General features: G+C 36.6%; 1 protein-coding gene across 1 annotated transcript in view; it reads right to left on the minus strand.

Annotated features, from left to right (window-relative positions):
• Window positions 1-23,034, minus strand: part of LOC135226988 (serine/threonine-protein phosphatase 2A 65 kDa regulatory subunit A alpha isoform-like) — a 200,773-nt gene that overhangs the window by 118,254 nt on the left and 59,485 nt on the right. The window contains exons 6-9 of the mRNA XM_064266702.1: window positions 17,747-17,848; window positions 17,374-17,577; window positions 1,206-1,371; window positions 856-1,010 (exon numbers count right to left, since the gene is read on the minus strand). Coding sequence (XP_064122772.1) covers window positions 856-1,010; window positions 1,206-1,371; window positions 17,374-17,577; window positions 17,747-17,848 — 627 coding nt within the window. The remainder of the gene's footprint in view (window positions 1-855; window positions 1,011-1,205; window positions 1,372-17,373; window positions 17,578-17,746; window positions 17,849-23,034) is intronic.

Below are 23,034 nucleotides of genomic sequence, written 5' to 3' on the forward strand. Positions count from 1 at the left end.
AGGATAATTTGTTCTCTCCAATAAAAAGTCCCTATTTAAATTTTTTTTATATTATTAATCAGTGTGTATGATTGTCGATGTGTTTACACTTGAATCTTGGGTTCAAGAAGGAGATTATGTAATTTTGTAATAACACATCAACTTAAAGTTGGCAAATGGCAGAATTTAAATAAGCATGGGGATTTTGCAGAAAATAAGAAGTTAAGAATACAAGTAAGAAAAGGAAAGAGATTATATAACTTTTCACAAGGAAATCATAAACAAACCATTCAAGGCACTCAGAGGCTGAATGTGGCACTAATTTGTTTGTTATAGAGTTGAGTTACTTTTACAGTACTAAAAAATCCTAAAAAGCGTCAACTCAATAGGTATCCTACCATAACAAAAAGAAGTGATTCAGGAAAATATAGTCAAGTGAAAGGAACAAACAAAATGTGGAAGAGAATAATCATTCCAGCCCAGCTTGGAAGTCAGTGGGAAGCAGGTCTCTGTCTCCTACGCAATAACGCTCAACAATACCCTGCCTCTCTTCTCTATCATCTCAATCAGCGCACTGGCTCATATAGGACTGTTTTTATATTTTATCATTATATTATATTTACTGTGAAATTCCTGTATTTGTTATGTGAATTGGTACTGGTTTTAGGTACATATTCTCCACTGTAATTCCTCAACCACCAGTTAATTAACTTCTTACCAAATTTCAATGACAGATGCCAGCTTGTACTGAGGAATATGTCTACCTAAAATGCAATAATCTGTATTTCAGTATGAATAAACATTTTCTTAGCCAATGAAGTGCTTGATGCAGCCTTATATACACTTGAGAGAAATGTTTCAGATAGTTTCCCTTACATTTATACAATGAAGGCAAGTCATACGATGAAGGTAGTTTCCATCCCTGGACATGGCATTGATCTTCGGTAAAACGTGTTGCGAGGCCCAGTCAGACCCAAACAGCTCCACTAATTTACGAAGGTTGTTGGTAGCAGCTTCCCGGATTGCATATACTGTAAAAAAAAAAATATTCAAAACAATTTACCATTTCCTTTAAATATCCCTTTTGTAATATAAAAAGTTAAGACTAGATCTCTTATTACCAACTCTGCCCAATTATTTTCTAAAATTACACAATATATAAAAACCATCTTTTAAAACAATAAGAATAAAAATGCTGAAGTCAGCATTCATGTAAGAAGCCTTACCATGATCCACAAGCCAAGTCATACAAAGTTTTGCAAGGGACTGATTGAAAAAATCGACACCTAACTGGCCTGCTAATAGGGGCATGTATTCAATTATGGCCAACCGAACACGCCATTTTGTGTCCTCTGCTAATTCTACAATTGCTGGTAATAGGGACTGGGACAGCTGTTAAAAATCAAAAGAAAACAGATCAGTATTAACACATCTAAAAATAACTTACATTTTTTTTTTTTTTTTTACAAAAATCCCTCACAGGGACAAGTTCATACATAGAGCACAGGTACAAATTCAAAGTTGAACAAATAAATTTAGGCAATGGATGACAGCTAACACTAGGTACAATAAAATTTCTAAATTATTTATTGCAGAAATCATTTTCAAAAGGTATAATTCAGATAACCTTTATCAGACCTTTGCTTAGAAAGCATAGCAAAACAAATCTTATGGTGGCTTTGTTTACATAAATTCCGAGGACCATAAAATGTTTTGGTTATCTATATAGGTTGACCATCACTGATCCGGCATCATTGGAACCTGCAGAGCACTAGATTACTGATTTTCCCAGATTACAGACTGGTTAGGTTGGAACACTTAATAGTTAACCATCTCACCATACCTTTAAAATACCTTGTAAATCAGTTGGGTAATAAGGAAAATCAATGAAGATTTTAATGAAGGCACTGGTAAAATGAATGGTGCATGAAATTCTGTTGACTTACACGAGGAAGATCATCACTGTTGCTTCCAAGGTGAAGAGCTGAAATTAGCAACGAAGCACATTCACATGTTAGATGAAGGGCTGTCAGGATTCGCAGTTTTTTCACCTTGGATTTTTTTATATTTTTATTGCTTTTCTCATATTTTTTCTGTATTTTCTAATCTTCTTATTTTTACAAACCATGAGATAACCGCAATCATGCGTAAAGGATATGTACAAATGCACAAACTGAATAACTGTTGTTGCAGAACTTGCATCGTGTTATTTTGGTTTGTGGTGTCATGCTTGCATTTTTTAAAATTTATATTTTATGTCAATTTTTATCCATACTTTTACTGCACTTAATAATTTTTTATTTTTACAACTCAAAAGCTGAACGCAATCATATGCATAGGGTAAGTAAAAAACTCTCAAACTCATTTCCAGGCATCAGAGAAATTGTTCCAGCTTGTTTTGGTTCATGTTGTTACCCTTACGATTTTAAAAATTTATGTTTTATGCCATTCTCATCTATGCTTTTACAGTTTTCCTCTGGTTTTACACGTTTCACACTTCCACAGTGCACCTTGTTGCCAATTTTTGTGGAATACATTACAGTAGCTCACCAAGATAGAGGATTAAAGCATATGAGCTGACCGCGCTATATAAGAAAATTCGATATTTCGTTGTACATACAGCGTTTCTTGGGGGATGGGTACCAGACACCTCCCCCCACCCTGAATAGCTACAACCAACAAATAGTTGAAACCCCTATAAAAATGCTTAAAACTTAATATTTTGTTAGTTAAATCTCAAGTTTATACCTGTTTTTTTCTTCTTTTTTTTAAATAGTTTTATTACAAAAGGTGCCTTTAATGATAAAAACACACACACACACACATGGGAATTTGTGGATATTTCTCAAAGAAAAATAGCAAGAATAGAGAGAGAAATTGCATAAAAACCACTAAAATCATTGATCATTATATGGCACTCCTCCCCTCTCCTGTCACATTACTTGACATATTTGACAGCTTCCTAAGCCCGAGCTTCTCTGGAGTTAAGAGAAGGTAGGGAAATGGATACAGAGAAAGATGAAGGGAAGAATTTTTAAATTACAGTTACATTATTATTATTATTATTATCATCATCATAATTTGAAAATAAAATAAACATATATCTACCATAAAAATTCTTTCATCTCAGTAAGAAAGACGAGTTATCTTTGCGTAAGTGAAATGTTAAGTTATTTCTATCTCTTTTGGAATACTAGACCAGTTAACAGCACCCTAGACCACTCAAATGGCGGTGCAATCCCACAATGGCGCAATAAGTAGAATTATATTTATGCAGCATAGTACTATAGAATTTATTTTGTAAAGTGAAAAAAGGCCTAGCTTTAATCCTTTGGGTGTCTAGAGTATGTTAAGATATAATAAAGTTTTATACAGTGTACAGGTAGCTGTAGTGTTCAAGTTACGATAATTCGTCTTACGATAGTCCAATTTTATGAGAGACCAAATTATAACAGCCTAACTTTATCCCATCTTCTAGTTACAAAAGTTCAAAAACTGCAAAAGAGATTGATGAAACTATGGTTTTAACGTTATACTCATTGTGTGAACGTGTACAGCCATGAAACGAGAGGGAAACTTTTAATTTTTCTCGAGGGAAACTTTTAATTTTTCTAAGTAGTACAACCAAATTGGATAACAACATCCATTTGGCTTGTATTTCAATCATTGTACTATTGTAAACTATTTCCGTAGTTGTTATAAATGACGTTATGCAGAAAAAGACTGAAATATCTTAAATGTAATAACTTTATTTCCTAAAGATCAAAGATCCATATAGATCAAAGATCAATCAGGAAATATACTGTTGAATTTAAACCGAAAAGGTCTGTAAGCCTAAGCAAATATTTTCTGGAGAAAATGATAATTTGAAAAAGTTAAAACGTATTTTACAGAATATAAACATTGTCATTGTATGCCATTTGCATGCGATATTGTTTACATTCTCATAATCTCGGCTGAATGAGCTATCGATATCTTAGTTAACCATTACACTTGGCAGGTAGAAGATATGTAATTTAAATACTTTCTTGTAAATTAACCAAGTTGGGTTTAAAAGTGGCAAAATACTTGACTTTATAAGCATTTAGTGTGATTTCACTAGTTTTGAACATCAATTTCGCCTGCACTTTTTTTCCCTTCTTTTTATAGTGATGGCAAATGACGTCGGCAATCAGCCGTTTCTCGATTTTGTTGCTTATGTACGCACTACAGGTTTACAATCACTTCATCCATAATATATATATATATATATAGAGAGAGAGAGAGAGAGAGAGAGAGAGAGAGAGAGAGAGAGACTTTGTTGGCTGGGTTAGGTTGTTACATTGACATATCCATTAGCAGAAGTTGATAATATTTGTTTGTGTATTGAGAATAATGTTCATTTTAATAAAACCCTTGTTTTACTGTATCTAATCATATTGCATGTATTATTTCCATATTATCGAATTATAATATGAACAGAGTGATCTGCCATTTGCATTCTGGTTTTGTTTAAGTGTTCTTAAAATATCAGCCGATATAATTTTACTGACATGATAACTGTCTTTAGATGCAGAATAGAACTTAATTTATGAAAGAAAGCTGGGTTTAAGAATTGCAGCTACTTTATTTATAAACGTAGAACTATGTTAAAAAAGTCTACATCGTGTTTTTTGTCAGTTTCAGACAGTGCTTTTGCCTGCCAAAACATTTTGCAGTTTGCTCCTTATTCGTAATTCCCAGACGTGCTTTACTTACAAAAGTTACGATGCTCATAATTCGTAGTTCCCAGTCATGCTGGAGACTTTGAGCCTTGTTTACTAAGGGGCAATATTTTCTTGGTAGTATTTTATAATCAAATTACATAAAGGGTTTTGCAATATCAATAACTCCCTAGTTATCCTTAATATCGGGATTCTTTCCAATTTACAGGAATACATTTATGACGATCTACTTCCAATGGGTATTACTCTGCCAATAATGATGTCACATAAAGCACAAAGCGCTTCTGAAAAGTGCCCCTATTTTACAAGGATATTTTATGAAAAAAAATTTAATATAACGTACTGAAAGATATTTTAAAGTTATTTTGTATACAGTATTCCAGTAGACTGTATGATAGTTTGTTTACGTCTGTTTACGGCTGCTCACGGCCACTAACTAACGACTTAACTTAAGGAATTTTTCTGAAGTTTATGATGAACATAATTTGGGTTATTTTTAATATTTTATTAATTTCCTGTAAGAATTAAGACTTGATTTTCAATGTTTTATTATTAGCAACAATAATTATGCTTACCCCTTACAGTACATACTACTTACCTATCCTAGCCTAGCCTATGGTGCACAGTAAACCATCGCATTATGGACGAATCGGGCATACGTAGGGCAGTTATTTTACTATAGTATATATTTAACCATGATAAAAGTGCATTGAATGGTATGTTATTTAACACTGAACTTATTTAATTGTAATTTATGTGTATTAATGAGTGATGTTTTGTATAAAGAAGCAAGGCTAGGGTAGTAACTGGTGGTCAAGAATGGATTAATCCATTTTCAGTTATTTCTTATGGGAAAAAATTCACTCAAATCTCGTCAAAATTGCAACTCGTCGATTCTTCTGGAATGAATTAACATCCAGGTCAGGGGCTCTGCTGTATAGCTGTATTTTAATTAAAATTATAAACTACAGGTCAGTAAAAGCTTTAGCATAATTTTCAGTTGAAAGTAATGTAAATTAATAAGAATTGTAACAAATTTTACCTATCTGTAAAATAAACATAGAAAATATTATAGTAAAATAACAAATAAAAATTCTCATGTATATTGTGTAATAACGTCTCTTCCTCCATCTCTTTATCCATCTTCTAGTCAAGTTAAAAATATAAAAAAGAATAATAATCGTACTATAATAGCTTTAAAACCGGAAAAACAGCTGTTTTACATGAACAACTAAATTGCATTTCTACCATTGCACGATAGTAAACAATTACCGCAGATATGTTACAAATGATGTTAAATAGAATATAGTACTACGTAGTATATTTTTACACTATACCATATTCGTTATGGAGAAAAGATCTGCAAGGAAATATACTACGCCATAGTTGTAGCTGAAGCTGAGAAAACAATATTCAAGTTACACAAAAAGTATAAACTATTGTGCATCGGCAACATGGATTACTCTCCCATAAACTTCGATATGCCATCAAACTCGACCGTAAATAAAATTAGAGAGAAAAGTATTTGAATCAAAACTACTGAGCATCAAAGAACAGCTTCTACTGTTGTATTCATAGTGATAAAAGATAAATATATTAAGCTTATATCATGAAATTAAGAGAAAATACTAAACCGAAACTACACACTTATACACAAATACCCAGCGCCATCTACTAACAAAAAATAACTAAATTTAGTTCACAACAAGACCCATTCAAGTCATATTGTAGCTTAATAATGGCAGAAACATGAACACTTAACTTTACGTAACATTAAAAAATTACAGAAAACATAACAATAAACTTTACGAAACACATTAACAAATGGCAGAAAACATTAACACTTAACTTACAAAACTTAAAATTAAAAAAAAAAAAAATTTTTTTGTCTTTTTGGATTTTTTTAAAACTTTCTTGTACTTTTATATATATATATATATATATATATATATATATATATATATATATATATATATATATATATACATATATATATACATATATATATATATATATATATATATATATATATATATATTATATATATATAATATATATATATAATATCTAATAGTTTTTTTTTTTTGCAAAATTTCAATTTCTTCACCACTTTCAACTTTGTTTTTTTGTATCAACTGGATCTTCCTGTTTGCTTACTACTACTGAAGGCCTCTTTAATAATTAACTATCCAAGGAAGATTGCTTCTGCCTGCTTTTCACAATGTTCCTGAAATGACTCAGGCAAACGTCATCAAGCTGCGCAAGCATATGACCTGTGTAAGCCTTTTCGGGGTGTCTCTTTTCTACAAATGATTACACTTTATGAAAAGCAGCTAGAGCATCCTTAATTTCTGCCGTTGTCATAGGGTCCTCCTCCTCGTCCTCTCCACTGCTAGAGAACTCTTCTTGAACGACATAATGTTGCATGGCCTCCAACTCCTTCAGGTCATCCGTTGTAAGCTCCTCTTGGTGCTCCTCGAGGTCATTGATGTCCTCATCAACGACCAGCCCCACGGACTTGCGGAGCGCAATGATCTCATCAAGATTTGGTTGCGAAACACTTTCAGGATCGTCAACTGTTTCTGAATCTGCATCAGCTTCGACCACGTTCAATCCCTCGAAGTCTCAGGCCAGTGTTTCCTCCATGAAGAATTCAAGTTTGCCTTGAAACCTCCAACCAAGCTTGATCAATGAATCGGATGCATATCACGATATCGAAATGCTCCTTCCAAAATTCACACAGGGTGTGGTTTGTGGTATTGGTGATGTCGAAACATCTCTTGAAAAGATGTTTCGTATACAGCTTCTTGAAGTTCGATGTCACTTGCTGGTCCATGGGCTGGAGGAGAGGGGTGGTGTTAGGCAGATTATAAAAACCTTGATGAAAGAATACTCAGCTAGGATATCTTCCTCGAGGCCAGGAGGGTGAGTAGGGGCATTATCCAACAACAGCAGACATTTCAGAGAAATTTCTTCACTGTCAGGCCAAAACACAGATGTACCCACTAGGTAAACAAAAGTCTCGTTACCCAGGCTTTCGCGTTAGCCCTCCACATTACCGGAAGCTTCTCCTTTAGCACTTTGTGGTCCTTGAAGGCTCGAGGAGTCTCCAAATGATACACAAGTGGGGGCTTCACCTTACAATCCCCACTGGCGTTGGAACAAAGTGCAAGCGTAAGCCTGTCTTTCATAGGTTTATGCCCAGGTAGCTTCTATTCCTCCGTGATGTACGTCCGAGGAATTTTTTTTCCAAAAAAGGCCAGTCTCATCACAGTTGAAGACTTGCTGAGAACTGTAGCCTTTGTTGATCGTCATCTCATCGAACATCTTAATAAAGGCTTCGGCCGCTTTCGTGTCCGAGTTGGCAGTCTCCCCATGCTGCACCGCCGAATGGATGCCAGTCCGTTTAAGGAATTTATCAAACCACCCACAAGAAGCCTTGAAGTCTGGGGTTGCCGTTGATGTCCCTTCTCCTCCGTCATCTTTGGCCTGGGCAATCAGATCACCAAAAATAGCACTGGCCTTCTGGCAGATTGCCGTCTCGGTTAATGTATCACCAGTGATTTCTTTATCTTTAATCCATACAAGAAGCAGCCTCTCCATCTCATCATACATGTGGCTCCTCTTGTTGGACAAAATAGTCATGCCCTTGGAAGGTGTAGCTGCTTTGATGGCTTCCTTCTGCTTAAGGATGGTGCCTATCGTCAACGGATCTCAGCCGTATTCCTTAGCAATCACACTTAACCGTGTGCCAACTTCATACTTTTTAATGATCTCCATCTTTGTCTCCAAAGAAAGCATCCTCTTCTTTCTGTGAACTTCAGCAACATTCTTGGGACCCATGGTTAATTGAGCTCACACACATCATGATAAAGTCTACGTACAAGTAGAAAGCGAAACCACTAACACAAATTTACGTTAACTAACGAAATACTTATATGTGAACGAACGAATTCCATCTGCGTACAATAATGCTGGTGCGACGAAGTGGCCGAACGACGCTTTTACGTAGAGGCATGATGGGATAGATTCTAACCAATAGGAGAGCAGGATCTTTCCGCAGTGACTAGCATCAGGAACCAATGAGAGAGCGGGAGGATGGTGGCGAGTCTAGAGTTAGAGGCGCGTGAGGTTTAAAATTGTTCTCGGCGGTCCGGGCGAATCTCGGACTTTACAATACACCCTTTCATAACCTGAATTATTTTCGTATCCAAAGGCAAAAAAATCTTCGTCTTTGCTTTCATAACTTGGATTTTTCATAAGTAGGGACTTTCGTATGTCGAGGTTCCACTGTACTGTGAACTAAACTTACCTCGTACTCGCCTCAGCTGATTTCCCGGCCAAAACATTGACCACTATGGACCACTATGTGTTAATTTTATAATACATTAATGATATGATGCATATACAGTGGACCCCCCGTATTCATGTTCTCTGGATTCGCGGACTCACATATTTGCGAATTTCTCTCGGGAACGTTTCCCCGCATTATTCATGGAAAATTCGCGTACTCACTGTATTTTTCTATTAAAAATATCCACAAATTGCTGTTTTTTTTTTTTTTTTTTTTTTTTTTTTGTATCAATTTCATCATAAACTGCACTTTTTGTGATAAAAAAAAAAAAAAAAAAGTATCAAAATATTAGTAGGGGGGGGTTCTGGTGCGCATCCCCCCCGAAATACATGGGGAACACTATAATATCATTGAATGCAGTGAAGTAAAACATAACTTGTTAAAAGATCCATGGAGGAAAAGATACGTATTCCTTACGTTTGTTTTTCTAATACGATACAAATAGAGACTACAGTGGACCCACGTATTCGTGGACTCACACATTCACGGATTTCTCTCTCGGGAACGTTTCCCCGCATTATTCGCAAAAAATTCGCGCATTTGCGTTATATTTTTCTATGAGAAATATCCACAAATTACTGTTTTTTTTTTATATATATATTTAATCATAAAATGCACTTTGTGATAAAACTATTAAAAAACCAAGTATGAAATTTTGTAGTGGTTTTTCTTGAGTTTTAACCAACAAAATAGGCTGTTTTTAGCGTTTTTATAGGGGTTCCAAACATTCGCGGATTCTAACTATTAACGGGGGGTCTGGTACTCATCCCCCGCGAATACAGGGGGGACCACTGTACTACATATTCAGCGATAGATCCGAAGGCGAACAGCCTCAAATTGGTATCTCCAGTTTGCACTGATATATCCAGAAGTACAATTTACCACGATCTGTTTTCTCGGTGTGATACTATTATCACTTTTCCACAGGGTACTTTCATTAATTTTCATATTTTTTCTTTTGACCATATCTCTAAAATTATTGTCAACTTTCCTTTTTCTTTGTAGAGCAACATCATTTATTCACTAAATACTGTATTTTTTCATATTGCGTATATGACTAAATATTGATTTTTGTGATAAAAATCATTTACAGCAAACTTATAATGTAGTTATGCATCTATTAAGCTCATTCCAGGTTGGACTCCATAAAGAGCATGATCGGTGTCTGATTCTCTCTCTCTCAAGGTAATGTAAGATGTATATAAAATGATATTGCTGTAGATTTTTTTGATAAAGCGTATAGTGAATATTTAAAATATTCACTAATTATACTAAATTTATTTTCCAATAAAAGCAGGCTGGGAAGAGAGAGAGAGAGAGAGAGAGAGAGAGAGAGAGAGAGAGAGAGAGAGAGAGAGAGAGAGAGAGAGAGAGAGAGAGAATTGTACACCTATTAGGCTCAGTAGGCTGTAAATAATTTTTATCATAAAAAGCAGGCTGGGAGAGAGGAGAGAGAGAGAGAGAGAGAGAGAGAGAGAATTGTACACCTATTAGGCTCAGTAGGCTGTAAATAATTTTTATCATAAAAATCAATATTTAGCCATACAGGTTGTCCCCAGTTATCGGCAGACTCGATTAATGGCGGTCAGGTTTTATGGGGTTTGTCTAGTGCCATAAAATCAGTGATTTCTGGTGCTATAATGGGCCAAGTTTCGGTTATTGGCACCATAAGGTGCCGATAATAGAATTATGGTGCCATAACATACTCAACAGAGGTGCTATTAACCCTTTAACGCCGATTGGACGAATTAAACGTCAACGAAAATTGTCTGTCGAGTGCCGATTGGACGTATAGTACGTCGACGAAAAAAAAAAAAAAAAAAAAAAAATTTAAAAAATTCCCAGAAAAATAGTTATAAGCCTACTAGGAGAAAACTTTTGAATCATGCGCCTTGGGGGATGCTGGGAGCTCACGGGTCAAGGCGTTGTTTTGTTTACAATCGTTACCCAGGCGCGCAAGCGAATTTCTTTCTTCTCACACTAAAATGCATCAGTGACACATAATTTTTGCACCATTTTATATTAGCCGTTACATGGAGTATTATATATGAAAATGTGTGCAATTTCATGCAGAATACAACAAAAAACTACTCATGGTTGTAGCTTTTATCAGTTTTGAAATATTTTCATATAAATAACGATGTGCCAAAATTTCAACCTTCGATCAACTTTGACTATCGAAATGGTCGAAAAACGCAATTGTAAGCTAACTCTTATATTCTAGTAATATTCAATAATTTACCTTCATTTTGCAACAAATTGGAAGTCTCTAGCACAATATTTCGATTTATGGTGAATTTGAAGAAAAAAAAAAAAAAATTCCTTACGTCCGCGCGGTAACTCTTCCGAAAAAAAATCATAAATTTTTTCGTACGATTGTCGTAATGTTTGCACCATTTTAAATTAGCCGTTACATAAAGTTTTACATATGAAAATGTGTGCAATTTCATGTAGAATACAACAAAAAATACCAAATTTGTAACTAATTTGTATTTTTCATAAGTAACAAACCTGAGGTCTTAACATTAGGATTTACTAGCGCCAAGCCGGAAACCAGTAGAATTAAAATAACACTTGTGAGATCCAGGGACTATTGGCATCTATACCAGGTTACGGGGCATGTATACCCAGAATGCCCACGGCGACCTGTGACCCACCAGTTATATTTCTAACCCAGTTTAGACTGCTAGAGGGGTGGTTCGAGGTGGGCCTTTACCTGTTAAGACCTCAGGTTTGTTAGTTATGAAAAATATAAATTCGTTACAAATTTGGTATTTGTTCATATACGGAACAAACCTTCGGTCTTAACATTAGGATAGACTTACTTATTGGAGGGAGGTAAGTCTCTACAACTGACTGGGAGTTTGCTACCCTATCCATTTCTGAATATATTAGGGAAATTCTAAGAGAATGGACAATGAACCTAGAACCAAAGATATAAGCGACTCTATTGGTTTCCCTCACTGGGTGTTGATACCATTCTATGGTTTACTCTTGTCCCTTGTAACTGGATCCACCCTCATCCCTCTCTTCCCTATTATTTAGAGGGGTGTGTTGCTACTGAAAAGTATATCATAACCTAAGATAGCTTCACAGTATGGCTGACCACCTCACCTGCATTTAGTCCGTTCCAGCATATGACGGTACCCTCCTTCATATTGCCCGTAGTTAAAGGAGTAGGAAGAAAGTAGTAAAGAAAAAAGACCAGTCATCCCATTCATTCTACTTTCATACCTTCACCTTAGACTAGACGCAAACTGACCCGCTAGGGGTACTGGATGAGCTATATCACTTGTTGGGCCGCCACCACTGGACCCAAGGAAAAAGTGTCCAAGGATCTATGGGCAACGTCTTTCAAATAAAATGAGGTGAAAGTTGTTTGGCGTTTCCACACACCAGCTTTCAGAATTCTCTCCACAGACATGTTCTTAAATGCCAGAGAAGCACTCAAGCCCCTGATGTCATGAGCTCTAGCTCCCACCTGGCTATCTGACCCCTTGTCTTCTGTCATATAAGCATTTCTGATCGTCTCCCTTTCCCAAAACGATATTGTATTCCTGGACACTTCCTTCCTGTTCTGTCCTGTACTTACGAACAACCTCAGGCACCCCGGCCTGAGGTGCCTTGTTCTTCTTAAGTACTCCCTTAGTGCCCTGATGGGGCACAGAAGCAACTCATCTTTGTTGGGTTTTGGGTCTTGGCCACGAATTCTGGAACAAACTCAAATACCATTGACCTCCAACCTCTTGAGTGCTTCATGAGATATGACAGGCCAAGTAGCTCCCCCACCCTTTTGGTTGAAGCCAGGGCCAATAAGAAGACTGTCTTCAGGGTCAGGCTCCTATCTGTGGACTGCCTTAGTGGTTCATAGGGGGGTTTTGTCAGACTACTCAGTAACATGGTCAGATCCCAATCTGGAGCTTTTAGTTCCTTTGGTGGACATGACTGTTCAAAGCTCCTCATCAGCATGGCCAACTCCCATGAAGACGAAATGCCCACCCCTTTCATTAGTAAGACTAAGGCTAGAGCAGCCCTGTACCCCTTCACTGCAGATACAGACATATGCTTTTCTGTTCTGAGATATATCAGAAAGTCTGCTAACTGCTGAATAGTGGTACCGAGTGGAGACAAGTTCCCTCTACGACACCAATCACAGTATGCTGACCACTTTCCTTGGTATACTGTCGCAGATGATTTTCTGATATTTTCTGCCATCTGAGTTGCTGCTTTCTGCGAAAACCCTCTCGCTCGCAGGAGATACTTGACATTCTCCACCCGTGAAGCAATAGGGACTTCACCGACTGGTGGTACCTCTCCATGTGCGGCTGACACAGTAGGTTGCTCCATGGGGGTAACTCTCTCGGCACATCTATCAAGAGTTCCAGTAGGTCTGGAAACCACTCTGCCTTCGGCCATAACAGAGCTAACAGGGTCATCTTGAGGTTCTGAGACCGCATTACCCTGTTCAGAACCTGACGGATTAGACAAAATGGAGGAAATGCGTACACGTCCAGATTGTCCCAAGGGTGTTGTAGCACATCTTCTGCTACTGCCTCTGCATCTGGGACTAACGAACAATACACTTCCAACTTTTTGTTGTACCTGGTTGCGAATAGGTCTATGATCGGTCCTTCCCACAACATGAGCATCCTGTCCACTACCTGTTGGTGCAAGGACCACTCCGTTCCCAGAATCTGATCCCTGCGGCTCAACTTGTCGGCCACTATGTTTCTTTTTCCCGGAATATACCTGGCCCTGATGTCTACCAGGTTCTCTACAACCCACTGATGAAGTTGAACTGTCATCACATGTAACTGCCGAGAAACTAGGCCTCCTTGTTTGTTTATATAAGCTACTACTGTGGTGTTGTCTGACATCAATACCACTGAGTGTCCCTTTACTCTCTCCCTGAATTCCTGTAGAGCTAGAAACGCTCCTTTTAACTCCAGCACGTTTCTATGGAGTTCTCTGTCCTTGCAACTCCATTTTGCTGACACCATCAACTCCTCCATATGGGCTCCCCAGCCTTCTAGTGACGCATCGAGAACAGCAAGAGGTCCGGAGAGGATTGTTGAATGGGGACACCCACTGTCAGATTGTCGTCGTTCACCCACCAAAGCAAGTCTTTCCTCACTTCTGCCGACAAGGGAATTTGCTAGTACGCTTCATCCTCCATTGTAGGGACCGAAGGTGCAGCCTTCCTTGTGGTACTAGCTTCTCCAGGGAGGTTAGGATTCCCAGTACCACCTGCCACTGTCTTGCTGGCTGTGTTTGTTTTCCCAGAAAGGCATTCACCACTTGTTTGCATTTCTCTATTCTTTGGTCTGTCGCGAATACTTTGGCTTCTATTGTGTCTATAACCATTCCCAGATACTCCAAACGTTGACTTGGATCCAACTGCGACTTCTCCTGATTTATCACAATACCTAGGCTGTGACAAAGCTGCAGGAGGGTCGCCCTGTCCCTGAGTAATTTCTCCCTGGACTTTGCTATCATTAGCCAATCGTCCAGATATCTTATTAGCCTGATCCCGAGTATGTGGCCACGTCGACACGAGAGTGAAATCAGCTTTGAAATATTTTCATATAAATAATGGTACGTGCCAAAATTTCAACCTTTGGTCAACTTTGACTCTACCGAAATGGTAAAAAAACACAATTGTAAGCTAAAACTATTACATTCTAGTAATATTCAATCATTTACTTTTATTTTGCAATAAATTGGAAGTCTCTAGCACAATATTTCGATTTATGGTGAATTTATGAAATAAACTTTTTCCTTACGTCTGCGCGGTAACTTCCGAAAAAATCATAAATTTTTTCGTCAGATTGTCGTAATGTTTGCACCATTTTAAATTAGCCGTTACCTAGTTTTATATATGAAAATCTGCGCAATTTAATGTAGAATACAACTAAAAACAACCCATGGTTGTAGCTTTTATCAGTGTTGAAATATTTTCATGTAAATAATGATAAATAGAAAAAACTCGTCCTTCGGTCAACTTTAACTCGACCGAAATGGTCGAAAACTGCAATTGTAAGCTACAACACTTACAGTCTAGTAATATTCAATCAATTACCTTCATTTTGCAACAAACAAGAAGTCTCTAGCACAATATTTCGATTAATGGTGAATTTTTGAAAACAGCTTTTTTTTTTTCTAAGTCCGCTCGTTATGAATTCATGCATCATTTTGTGATAATATTTTCTCTGTGTTGCCTTGATCGTTTTACAATGTGTTATATTGTTATATACCAAAATGATTGCAATTTTGTGTACAATACAACAGGAAAAAATTAACTCGTTAGCTTTAACCGTTTTGCTCAGCGCGATTTGTATACAATTCTATATGAATTTTTTTTTCGCACTGTCATATATCCCAATATTTATATATGATAATGATATTTTTTTTCATTTCTGATGGTTGCATACTAAACTTCAGGCAATGACAAAATAAGGAGCCAAAAATGAACTCTTAATCTTGAAAACTAAGCGTGCTGTGATTTTTTGAGAAAAACACTTTTTCCGCTTTGGCGCTCACTCGCGAACGCCGCCGGCATACGGGAGGCAACTTATAAAATACCGCTTCGGCGTTTAAGGGTTAACGGGTTAACAGTGCCATTAACAAGTTCTTCTCTGGACGAGACGGTAACGTGCTCGACTGCTGATCTCAACTTTCAGGTTCAATTTCCTGCTCTGCCAACAAGGAATCAGAGGAATTTATTAGTGGTGACAGAAATTATTTCTCCATGTGGTTTGGATCCCACAATAAGTTGCAGGTCCTGTTGCTAAGTAACCAATTGGTTCCTAGCCACGTAAAAATGTCTAATCCTTTGGGCCAGCCCTAGGAGAGCTGTTATCAGCTGAAGTGGTCGGGTAAAACTAAGATATACTTAACCTTAGAATCATTAACTGAAACTTGGCGCCATAAATCCCTATGTTTTAGTTAATGACGGTTTTTGCTTATCAGCAACCTGCCGAGAACATATATACTTTTGTTTGTACTTACAAATATTAAAATAGGCAGTTATAAGCATTTTTGATTATGGGGTACTAGTTATATGGCAATTATAAGCCAGTTATAAGGATTTTTAGAGGGGGATTTTTGCATTTCCGCGGCAGGTTTTGGAACCTAATACCACATAAAATTGGGAGTACTGTACTGTATTTTATTTTATAATTTCTAATTTTAACAATCAAAAAGATAAATGCAATCCTGTGCATAAGGAATGTACAAACTTTTAAACCCACTCTCCTGCATTGGCAAACTTGCTACAGTATGTTTTGGTGCATGTTGTAATGCTCACGATTTTTAAAATTTTAATTTCATGCCCTTCTCATCTATCCTTTTATCGCACTTCATAGTTTTTAAAAAATTTTTACAATACAAAAGATAAATGAAATTGTGTGCATCGGGTACGTACAACCACACAAACTAATTCTCTGGCATCGGAGAACTCGCTATAACTTATTTTGGTTTGAATTAATGAATTTCTAAATTTATATTTTATACCATACCCAGTTATATTTTTACTGTATTTTCTCAATATGACAAATTTTTTATCAATTTCTATTTTTCATAACTAACAACTCTTCGGTCTTAACATTAGGATAATACTAGTGCCAAGCTGGAAAACCGGTAGAATTAATAAAAAGCTTGTGTGATCCAAAGACTATTGGATATGTTCGAATGCACAAACTCTTTCTCTGGTGTCAGAAAACTTGTTTTATTTATAATTTTTTAACTTAATATTTTATGATTTTCTCACTTAATAGTTTTACTGTATAGCCTCACTTTTTTACAACCCAAAAATTAACACAATCTGGTAAGTAGGCTACATACTTTTGCACAACTCATTAACTGGCATTTGAGAACTTGCTACAGCTTATATTTCAGGTTGTTGAATTTATAATTTTCATATTTATATTTCATGTTTCCTTGTTTATATATTTACTACATTTGCCATTTTTTTTCTACCTCACAAATACATGTACATAATCTGGTGCACAGGGAATGTACGTATGTACCACCAGCAAACAGTAGCATGAAGATTGGTGCAGTGACCTGGTACATTTGAAATTCTGCTAGCCAAAATTAGTCCCAGATTAGTGATAGAACTTGATTAGTGACTGCCATGTTAGTAATGGTCAACCTGTCCTAATAATCAATGAATTAATCTTCTATGAGTATGGTGAACACAAGACCCAAAACTACATTGAATTCTTTAGAAAATGTTAGAGCACTAACTATACTCAAAACACATTATTCTATAAACATAATAAGTGTAAAATAAAATGAGATCTTTCTACTAGGATGGAAAAAGAAAAGATTACTGACCTGCTGGATACCAATGACTTCATTAACACAATCTAAGTTTGAGATGATGTTCAGTCTCACTTCTGGGCACTCATCTTTGAGCATTGAAAGGAAGAGGGGCAAAAGATGGTTGATGGTGTTATCTTTTCCTAAAATTGGAGACAAACCCATAATCACTCCTGCTAGAGCTGACTTCACATGTTGGTTACCATCATTTACTAGTTCCTGAAACAGACCAACTTTCAGACAAAATATTTTCACGGGAGTGAAATACCATAAGTTTTCAAGCACAAATCATTTTAACTTTCATCCACAAAACTTCACAGCACTTTGTGGGAATTCATAACTAAATTTTTAAAGAGAGAGAGAGAATTAATGTTTTATCACCACTAACCTTAATACAAGTTAAAATATTATTCATAATAACAGATTCTTGAACTGATGTATCAAGATTTTGGCAGAAATCTCTGACTTTTCCAGCTGCAGCTGCCCGAACCTGAAAAAAAAAATTTTTTTTTAAAGCACTTTTGGAAATCATGAAATACATGTCCTATACAGTATGTGTTTCTAGACCTATCATCACTATAGCTAAAGTTAATGGACCAAGTATGATAATTATATACCTCTATATTTAAAAGATTCAAACCCGTTATGGAAATTAAACAAGAATTAAGCTTTTTCCACTTCACGATTTTGAGCACTTTATGCCTGATTCTCATTTGGTTAGTTCTCAAACTAAGCCCTTTTCCATGATCTTCTGGGCCTCCCTCAAATAGTTCCAAAACCATCTTTTCCAAGTGTTCGTTATGTATCACATCTCCAAATTATCTATCTTTTTGAGAATTTAATCTGTTATCCAGCAGCTAGACACCACCACTCTGACCGACTTTCTCATTGGCCATACAATTTTCCCATTCAGCCTTTATCTTTGCCTTCTGTTGTCACTATTCAAAACTTCTTCCAACAGTCCAGTTCCTTGCAAACCACCCTGTAGACAGGACCAAGATCTTTGCAGCATCACTCCAGCCCAAGCTAAAATTGCTTTCTGTCTTATGCCTTTCATGTATCACTTTCAGCTACTTTTTTTCATTTTCCAATCACCTTTTGCTTGTGTAGGTAATGGTGGATTCAATTATTTTGATACAGAAGGCCACAATTTACAGTATTTAAAGATTTTGGTAATAATGATAAGGAAGTTAATGGATGATAGTGATTTGATAGTTTTGAAAACAAACAGTAGTTTTGAAGAATAAAATAAAAAAATAGGAAAGTAATGAAGAAAATGGCATCCAACAACCTGGGAATAAAACCAATTCTTATACCATATGAAAATGCTTGAGGAAAAAAAATGTACATTATATTTCCACATTTTTACATAAATGTGGAATTTCACATTTCTAGGGTCACCCCATCAACCTGCCACTACTGTGCGCGTACATACATAGCCTACATGAGGCATGTTGTGCAAAAGTGGTCCAACCCTCAAAAATGGCGGGTTGGAGTTATAGGCAGGAACCTGTTGTGTTTAAGGTGCAATTATCTTGTATTGATGTCAGAAAAGCTAAAAGCAAACAGTCTGCTGGGTGCAAAGGAAGTCTCTACCAGCAATTCCAAAATGCCTAGCCTTAGTAGGGATAACTGCAGATGAAAAGGACACTAATTAGAGAATAACTGACAGGTTTAAGTCCTGATATAACTATCCTGACAAACTAATTACTTTCACAATCCATCAGCTTCTACTCTTTCCCATATACGACATATTCACACAAGTCCTTAGATCAATCCCCTACATTCCTCACATCTAAGTTTCAAGATTACACTCTGTACCCCAGCAGCTGGTACAAAAAGAATGTTGATCTCCTTCAAATTGCAACACAAAAATCAATGAAAAAGAAACCAACAAAATCACTGTATAACGTGTTTACTTCTAAGTATTTACGTTTAATTTTACTCCAGAGTACTTTCAGGCCCTATCTGTGACCCATTTTCAAGAGTCTTCTGGAACTACTACTTGTTGAGCTGTCATTTATGTGATGGCTGTTCTGGTTTCCTTGAGAGTTGCTAATCCCCTCTTGTCGCTCTGATATCCTGAGCTGATGGTCAATGGGATTAACCCTTGTGGTAAGGGAGATGTCACCAAAAGTCTGTTGGACAGAAAACCTAATCTCCAGGTCAGCAGGGTCAATCTTAGCTTCTTTTAATATCAAAGGTCGGCTTATGGGATCTTCTGAGGTAAAACCTTTGTTTCCCTCTATTACTTTAATTGAAATCGCAGTCACTGAGGTGGCAGGCCAATACCAAACCAACCAAGGCACTGAGGTGCTGTTTTGCTTTGTTGCTTTGGGATTACATTCAACAATGAAATATTTTTAATACCTCCCAGTCTTTATTTTCTCCAAAATGACATCCACAGCAACAGTTCTGGTGGGCAATTAAAAGCCTAGGAAAGTCCTCTGATTGGGTCATTGTTTAAGGGGAGCGTTTGAAAAGTTTTCCACTAATAACTTGCATTTTTTTTTAATGAATTAGTTTGAAATTTCAGGCATGGTTTAGTTGATGTAAAGTGAAGAGGTTTGTATTCATATTTTCCTTCTTCTGCCCCCTATTCACTGGTAACCCCCAGGCGACCCCCCCCCCCCCCCCCCACAAAAAAAAAAAAAAATAAAAAAAAAAATAAAAAAAAAAAAAAAAAAAAAACTCAGTTGTAACTATTGCAACCTAAGAGCTGAAATTTACATGGTAGACAGATATTTTATATTAGAATAAAGTAATAGAGCGTTTTTTTCCAATTTCTTTCAATTTTTTTTTTTACAATTATTTTTCAATTTCTGAAAAACCTTGGATTGATTTTTTGGAAAAATGAATCCCAAAATTTTTTGCTGACAAAATGATAAAAAACTATAGTTTTGTAGACAATTTATTTAGCTTTCATTTGCTTTTTCTTTCATTGAGATATGTAAATTCGTTACTTTGGAGTTTCCATTTGAAGGTTAAGTTTAGTTTTGAGATATTGGCCTCCAAAGTTTTATGACTATTTTTTGCTTGTATGTCCATTTCTTTGCTTGTTATCACACAGCTTGAGGTTTTTTTGACAAATTTTATATGTTATATCATATTTGTGTTATGTGATTATTATTTGATGTATATTGCATTATATTTTATATATTTAGGCTCCTGTTCCCCCTCTTTCCTCCCTCTGGGAAAGACTATCTTTCGTTTGCATCTTAGGCATTGAATATCTATAACCATTTCTACGGCATCAGGCACCATTTTATGACAATAAAGCAATTTCTTCTTGCATTTATATTGTTCATCGGGACTTATTACGAGAGAAATTGTTAGAGGAATTGGAGAAAGAAGAGAAAAGAAGATTGGTGGATGATTCTCAAAACACTGAATAGTGTGAAGAGGCTGAAAGAACTTATAAATTTCCGATATTAAAGCAAGAAGAAAACCCTTTATTGTTATAAAATGGCGCCTGATGTCGTAAAAATGGTTATAGATATTCAATGCAGAGGATGCAAACGAAAGATCGTCTTTCCCAGAGGGGGGAAAGAGGGGGACCAGGAGCCTAAATATATAAAATATAATGCATTATACATAAAAAAATAATCACATAACACGAATATGATATATAAAATTTGTCATAAAAACCTCAAGCTGTGTGACAACAAGCAAATAAATAGACAGACAAGCAAAAAATATTGTCATAAAACTTTGGAGGCCAATATCTCAAAACTAAACTTATCGACTTTCAAATGGAAACTCCAAAGTAACGAATTTACCTATCTCAATGAAACAAAAAGCAAATGAAAGTTAAATTGTCATTTTTCAAAGAAATCAATCCAAGTTTTTCAAAAATTGAAAAATATTTGTAAAAAACAAAATTGAAATTAATTTGAAAATAAACACTCTATTACTTTATTCTAATATATATCTGTCTACCACATAAATTTCAGCACTTGGGTGGCAATAGCTACGGCTAAGTTTTTTGGAGTTTTTCTTTTTTTATTGAAGAATTTTTTTGGGGGGTGGGGGTACCAGCAAATGGGGGACGAAAGACGGAAAATATGAATACAAACCGTTTTGCTATACATAAACTAAACTATGCCGTAAATTTCACTGATTCATTAAAAAAAAAAAAATGGGAGTTATTAATGGAAAAATTACAAATTTCCCTAGACACTTCGTATTTTTTATAGCTACAAACCTGAGGTCTTAACAAATAGGATAATTTCTAGCGCCTAGCTGGATCCGCTTAAAACGCAGATGAAAGCAAAGAATCTTGTGAGATCTGGCAATGCGTGCATATATCGGGTGAAGAGTGATCAAAGACCACGCACCTATGCCACCGTGTCAGTCTTTCCCAACTAAGGATGTCTTAAACAGAGGGGTGGCTAGAGGTGGGCTGTATAATGTAAAGACCTCAGGTTTGTAGTTATGGAAAATACAAATTGTCGTAGAAAATTTGTCTTATAGACGGGGGTGGCTAGAGGTGGGCTGTATAATGTAAAGACCTCAGGTTTGTAGTTATGGAAAATACAAATTGTCGTAGAAAATTTGTCATATGTTCATATGTGAACAAACCCTCGGTCTTAACAGTAGGATATACTCACACTTGGAGAGGTACAAGACATCCTAAACTGGCTGGGGGGGCCTACCCACTAGTCCAGCTCCTGAATAAATAATTTCTGGAGAGGGACTGAAGCCCATTGAGAAGCTAGATAAATTGATAACTAACCACTCAGACACTGGGTGACATACAATGATATATGGAATAACCATTGTACTATAGGGAACCAAAGAGAAACTTTGACTGTCCAATAGCAAACCAATATACCAGGATTTGTTACCATTCTCAACTCCTTGCCAAGGAGTGGAGCATATGCTACCAAATAGAGGGTTTGATATTTGTATATTGCACACGACCACACTATCAGTATGACTACCTTACTCGCCTGTATCAGACCAGTCAAGCAAATGACATGTCTATTGCTACGTTTATAGAACGCCTTGCCTTCCCAGCAGAGTTTTAGTGATATTAGTTATAAAAGCAGCAGCCATGCCTTCTCCTAAAGCAACTGATGTTGGGAGAGAGAGCATGTCGTAGGGAGGTATTTCCGGTCTGACGGAAGCTTAGGGTAAGAGAGGCAAGTCACAAGAGTAGCTAGGCTTCGAGATGGATTTTAGGGACTTCTACAATAAGACCTATTTTCCTTCCCAATTTGCTGGCGTTGTGTTTATCACTTTTCAGGCGATGCCCGAGGCGGTATTTGGAAGCCCCGTGATTCAAAAACAACCAGGATCTCCCTCAGTCCTCTTCAGTCTGTGACCCAGGACAGATGTCCAGCCGGCCAGCCTCCGACACTTAAGCCTATCGGCTCGGCGTACTGGCGGACACGAACCCCAGACCTGAACCAAGTCAGGCCGCATTCTTCCACAACGATACACTGAATATTGCATCCAGGTACGTCTAAAAGTGTAAACTTCAACCCAGCACCTTTTACTACCATACGACTCTTGCTAATTTCATTTTCAAGTCTCATTTTTACCCCTTCTACATCAAAAGCCCTTTGTCCTCATCGGGCCACGTGCTTCCCTTTGTGACTTGTTAAAGACCAAGCCTTCAGTGCATACCTCAGTGAAACATTAGTTTCCTTCCCCCCAGTGTTAGAGAATTAA

This window comes from Macrobrachium nipponense, chromosome 15 (assembly GCF_015104395.2).
Source record: "Macrobrachium nipponense isolate FS-2020 chromosome 15, ASM1510439v2, whole genome shotgun sequence".
Taxonomy (NCBI): domain Eukaryota; kingdom Metazoa; phylum Arthropoda; class Malacostraca; order Decapoda; family Palaemonidae; genus Macrobrachium; species Macrobrachium nipponense.